Source organism: Lingula anatina, chromosome 1 (genome assembly GCF_051362555.1).
Source record: "Lingula anatina isolate TDL-2025a chromosome 1, LinAna3.0, whole genome shotgun sequence".
NCBI classification, from domain to species: domain Eukaryota; kingdom Metazoa; phylum Brachiopoda; class Lingulata; order Lingulida; family Lingulidae; genus Lingula; species Lingula anatina.
In genome coordinates, this window is record NC_141767.1 from 47,343,705 (window position 1) to 47,349,825 (window position 6,121).

The window sequence follows — 6,121 nt, forward strand, 5'->3', positions numbered from 1 at the left end:
TGTGTATAACATAAGAACCATCTGGACATTGGTTCATATCATTTAACTTCATTGGGGCGTTAGATTAGATACAACGCCTGTTCACACGAGGAGCAACTCAGACCTAACCAACATATTCATGCTGAACACAAGTATTCATAAGTGATGAAAGTAGAAAGCGATCCATTTCAGCTGTCTTGACACTGAGGATGTAATACGACGGGCACCTTTGCTCTTACAATTCAACGCGCCATGCGGAACATCCTTTTACGTTTATTCGTGCGATACTCTTGATGACATAGACGGACATCAGACTATACTGGTGCATGTTCCCACTCAGCAATCTTGTACAGTGTATCCGGCGAAAACAATCGCGAAAACATGGAGAACAAGGCCAAACTGTACGCAGGAGCCGTTCCAGTCTTCCTGGCGTTAGCATGGAGTATCTGGGGACCAAATGTTGGTCAATATTTACCGCCGATGTCAACGGGTCTCACAAATGAGGTGCCAAACGACACGAGCAATTTAAAGGGACACATGGAACGGTTCGGAGAGCAAGCCCAAAAATATGAAAATCTCATTACTCTTGACTATTTCCCCGACCCAGAAGTGTTTTACAGAGACTACGTGCGTAAGTCTGTGCCACTGGTGGTGAAAGGTGCCCTAAAACACTGGCCTGCTGTTCAGAAATGGAAAAACGAGGACTACTTACGGGAGAAATTTGGTGAAGATTTTTTTAATGTCCATTGGAGAAACGTCTCGGATGAGCACCACCCAGCCTACATTGACATGACCATGGAAGATTTTTTAGAGTAAGAGCTCTCCCCCTTTTTTCGTCACAGCGTTGTATCAAATGGCAGTTAGTTGATGAGTTAATTATCTTTCATTGAAAACCTTTATTGATAACTTAATGACATTTACAGTGAACTTGTGAATCAAAAATTGGTGAGATTGAAGAGTAACTCTGTACTGATCATGGCTGAATGTATTCAGGTACGACCAACAACACACGTACCTGGGTTAATACATTTGTATCACCCGTTGAAAGCATGTTTTGCAGGTGGCCCATTCACAGCGCTGTAAATAGATTTGTGGTAGATATAATAAAGCTTTATGTCCTGTTGTCAATATTGGTAGTCACGGTGAGCCGGCTCTCTTGTTCTTTTATGAGTTCTTGAAATGAAGAGGAAGGCTGTCTCCGAAAAGCCTGACTGGGGGACGGATAGAGTTTTCATTTTTTTATTCCCCAAAAGATTACTCACTTAGAGACATATGTACTCATAAAATGCATGAAATATAAAAAAAATAAAACTATACTTTAATTCTATTCTATATATGTAAATAAGAAAAGTGCCAAAAAAATAAAGACACTTTCAGTCCGCTCACACACACACACACACACACACACACACACACACACACACACACACACAGAGGCGGATCCAGGCTTATTTGAAGGGGGGGGGGGGGGGTCGGCGGATGCGAAGCCGACCCTCCCCTCCCCCTTGTCATGGGTTCGGGGCACTCCATCGGGCCCCGAAAATTTTTGGTATTTTAGAGGGCGAACGGTGCCATTTTGTACGTTTTTAGAACAATGATTCAGCTGGTCAAAATTCTGATTTCAAGAGGGGGCCATGGGTGTGATTTTCTCCCGACACCCCCTTAAATTAGCCACTGATTGGTGTTGCAAATGGAAGACCAAGTCTGAGTATGATACTTAATTTTAATGGATGTCATCACAGAGAGAGAGAGAGAGAGAGAGAGAGAGAGAGAGAGAGAGAGAGACTATAAATTTTTTTTATATATTACATGATTTCGTTATATAGTACATACAGGAAAGAAAAAATCTACATGGACTCCACAGTAAGTCCAGAGATGGCGGAAGACCTCACCTTTCCAGGTTTTGTCGCTTGTGAAGGGATGCTGAAAATGGTAGGTTGCGAATGAAGCGCTGGATCTCCTTGGTGTATGCTGCATATTTTTTTCAATTCAATATAAAGAGCTAACATGATTTACCCACCAGTTTCTATAAAAATTTATTCACTTATGAGGTTAACGTTAACACAGATTCTTCCTGCTAACAAAAATATGAAAACTATGAACATGGCGAGCGTTTGGACCTTTTTTTATTCTCAGTAACGTTTTTAGATAAGTATGTGAACAGCAAGGGAATAACTGGTTTTAGGCTTATTAAAACCTTGCATAATGTTAAGGACTACATTGCTCAAACGGCAACAAACCTGGTAATGAACTTCACAACTACCAGGATCTAGAGAAAGAAAAAAAGAGGGGCTGCCCAGAAGTGCAAATGACAAACTTTGAATATATATTGCATTTGGAAAAGATATTTATCAGCCTGAAATACATTTAAATATAAACGTTCCTTTAACCCACAGAAAGTTTTGGCAAAAACGAAGGTCAGTTCCTTAACAGCCGAAGTTAAATTTGTTAAAAAATGTAATTAAAAAACGCATAGCCCTAAACAAATAATAGCTGTCAATTTTTGTCCTCACAATACCCAATATATATTAGGAGGGATTTTATCTATCTACCATACGTAATATTGTATACTATACCATTTTAGTAATAACTGTAATGCTAAATGAATTATTATTATACTTTCAGCTGAAGCAGGTCGCCATTTTCTTCAACTCGGGCTGGTCAAGTACCGACATTCATCTCGACGTCACAGAGACCATATTTGCCCAAGTGACCGGTGGTCGTCATTGGATATTGACCACTCCACGCGACGGCAAATATCTATATACAGATGAATTTGCGCCCCATAATGGTTAATATTTGCATTCTATCCTTTTTATCTTTAAATCTCCCTCTCTCTCTCTCTCTCTCTCTCTCTCTCTCTCTCTCTCTCGTATTGCGGTAGCGTGTAATTCTCTCTCTCTTTCTTTCTAATTTTAAGCGAAAACTTAAATGACGTACTTCTATCTTCCAGGCATTTCCCCAGTAAACCAGGAAACAGTTGATCTGATAAAATTCCCCGACGTTTCCAAAATAGTTATTTACAATATCACACTGGAGGCTGGTGATATTATATACATACCCGAGGGCTGGTTTCACCAAGCGAGAACCAAAGGAGGGGCTCCAAATATTGCCATCGCCGTGTTTATCAATTTTTTGTTGTGTATGTGGGAGTGTCCAGACTCAGACGATGCTGAATACGTTGAAAACTGCATTAAACTCAGAGAACAGAAACCAACAGGTTTGTTTTCAAGGAAATTATACCATACTATATTAAAAATGACCCTTATAATTGGTCAAATTCGATTACACAGTGCAGTAGTGCTTGGCTGGATTTTTTTTTTTAATATTGACTTTTGATCGTGTCACAATTGGAGATTCATTGTAACATAAAAGCAAATGCAGTTAGTCTGGCAATTTTATTAAGGTGGAACGGCAAATGTGTACATCCTATATGGGGATTTACTGAATCCCGACAATCTCAATTTCAAAGTCGGCAAGCTCAAAATTACTTTACAACTGTAGGTCCACAAGCTTTTTCATTAGCAGATGACATATGTCATAAGGTATGATGAGTTGTGTCCTATGAGAACACTTATATTACACTGCCTTTACACAAATATTGCAGCATGCACCGAGAAATCAAAATGAGCAATATGTGGTATCAATTGTTTTTTTTTTTTTTTCATATTTAGATAAAGGGGAGATTTTCTGTATCACTGTTAGTGGCGCATGTACTATTTCATTAACAAGTGTGGCATTATATGCTTTTTAACGAGAAACGTGCACCGTTCTAATCCTTCAACATTATTGAGTCGCTTGTTGTATGACACTTTAGTGAGCATAGTGTAGGTGGAAGTAACATCAACTCTTTTTTTAATAATTATTTAAGACCAAGTTTTTTCTCCAAAGAAATGAATACAAACCTTGTCAACTAATCAATACTTTTTTTAATTCATTTTTCTTTGAAAGAACTGGAGTGTAATTTTCGGATGGAAGATTTGACAGTGAGAGAGGTGCTTGACAAATACAGTTATCTCGTACCTCCCGGTATGGTGCAGTGGAACAAGAAAGAGGAGCTCACACCTGTACTTCTTAAGAGTGGATATAACAGTATGTTCTATTATATCATTTCACATCCTCTTATATATGAGTACATGTACTTAAAAACATACTGCATTTAATCTGTAGCCTACATACATGCGTAAAAATATTAAGTAAGTCCATTGCAGAATTTAGTTAATTTTATTTGTATATCTCACTTCACTAGTTTGTTTACGCCAGATTATCGATAAAAGAAGGCGTTATTAGCCTACAAAATGACTTCAAATAAAAATCCTCGAGCATACGCCCCAATGGTAACAGACAACACAACGCTGCTAATTTGACTAATAACTTTTTATTGTAAAATATTTTAGTGCCTATGTTAGGCCTTGGTCTCGGTGGAACGTCGCAAGAGAATGCAGACAGAGCTATACGACACGCACTTAAAATCGGGTACAGGTAGGCTTAAAAGCAAATATATACGTCATATATATGTCAAAGTTTCCATTTATTACAGATATAAACAAAAGATCTGTGCTGTGCTGGAATAGCCAAGTATTTTTCTTGTAGAGCGATTCCAAAGATTTGAAGCAAGTAAATTAATGGTACATTATACACACACATAATGCAAACAATTATCACACATCATGTTTTATATTTTTATTTACTATATTTTACAGGTTATTTGACACAGATCCAGAAGGTGAGAGCGAGGCGGTTCTGGGCTCCATTTTAGCTCAAAATCCCTATCGCAAACGCGAAGAGATTTTTGTGATTGTCAAAGTTCATCCAAAAGATTTGGGTAAATATGCCACTAAGTCGTCAATCGAAAGATCAATGAAAAGACTGAAGACAGACTACATCGATCTGGTTCTCATTAAAGCGCCATCTTGTGACACGAGAGGGTTCGAGTGTGAAGCAGACGAGAATCGAGGTACGTGGCAAGAGTCGTGGGAAGCATTAGAAGAACTGAACCGGACTGGAACTGTCCGTTCTATTGGCGTCAGTAATTTCAAAATATCTCAAATAAAAGAACTACTGAAAAAAGCCAAAGCCCCATTGTCCGTTCTTCAAGCCAGGTTTGATTTAATGAAGAGAAACACAAAGTTGCGGAAATTTTGCGACAAACATGAAATACGATTTATGGCCCATAGTGTGCTCGGCTTCAAATTGACCGAAGATGGGTATTCAGGAGAAAGCCCCCTTTTCAACATCGAAATGGTCAAGACAGCAGCTAGAAAATACCGTACAAGCCCTGCCACAGTTTTATTAAGATACGCAATGGATAGAAACGTTACAGTAGTTCCTAAATCCACTAACCCGCTGCATATTTCCTTAAATAAACACGCTTTTTATATAGGTGTTGACAGTGATCCATCATATATGGAAGATATGGAAGAACTCTTTCCTCATGTAAATTAAAATGATATTTGTAGTGTGTTGAATGTTTCAATTTTCCCTATCAAAAAGGTACCAGTTAATAGAATAAGAACTACTTGAATAAATGTACTTTATTGCAATCCCTCTGATCCCTACCTGTACTTGCACTGTCGTTTTGCTAAATTTTGACAGAAATGGAAGAGAAATAAAGCCCCCTCTTCCTCTCAATGATATATTGTCAACACAAGGAAATTAACTGTCAAAAGAGTCACACAGCGTGTCCGCCACACTCTCGCTCTCATTGTACGTGAACACTAATTTACGCAGTGACAATAATCAGTACACGTCTCAAGTAAGAAAGAAACATGTGATTTGGAATGGACGCACTGTCAAATTCCCTCTAACTCCAGGTCCAATACGTGCTAACTTTCACGTATTCACTGGAACTCAAGTTTTGGCTCATACGTTAATCTTCTAGCCCTACACATTGTGTAGGGGTAAACTGTTTTTGTTAAATTCTGGCCTGAGGTATGTCTCTTTTCATTAAGTGAGGATCCTACTCTTCTAGATTTTGTAACTTGTATATGGATCGAAATTGTACATGTAGGTCGCATTTCCTATACTTATACTTATGTGGGCATGTAGGACACGAATATCAGAATAAAATTTATGAATCAGATTGACAGTCTCGAATATTCGTTTTTTTTTTTTTTTTTTTTTTTTTTGGGGGGGGGGGGGG

General features: G+C 38.4%; 1 protein-coding gene across 1 annotated transcript; it reads left to right on the forward strand.

Annotated features, from left to right (window-relative positions):
- Positions 1-31: 31 nt before the first annotated feature.
- On the forward strand, positions 32-6,061 carry LOC106171368 (uncharacterized). The gene is made up of 7 exons (XM_013551680.2): positions 32-791; positions 1,806-1,911; positions 2,605-2,770; positions 2,933-3,199; positions 3,931-4,071; positions 4,377-4,461; positions 4,683-6,061. The coding sequence occupies exons 1-7, from the start codon at positions 361-363 to the stop codon at positions 5,422-5,424; spliced, it is 1,938 nt and encodes a 645-aa protein (XP_013407134.1). The 5' UTR covers positions 32-360; the 3' UTR covers positions 5,425-6,061.
- The last annotated feature ends 60 nt before the right edge of the window (positions 6,062-6,121 follow it).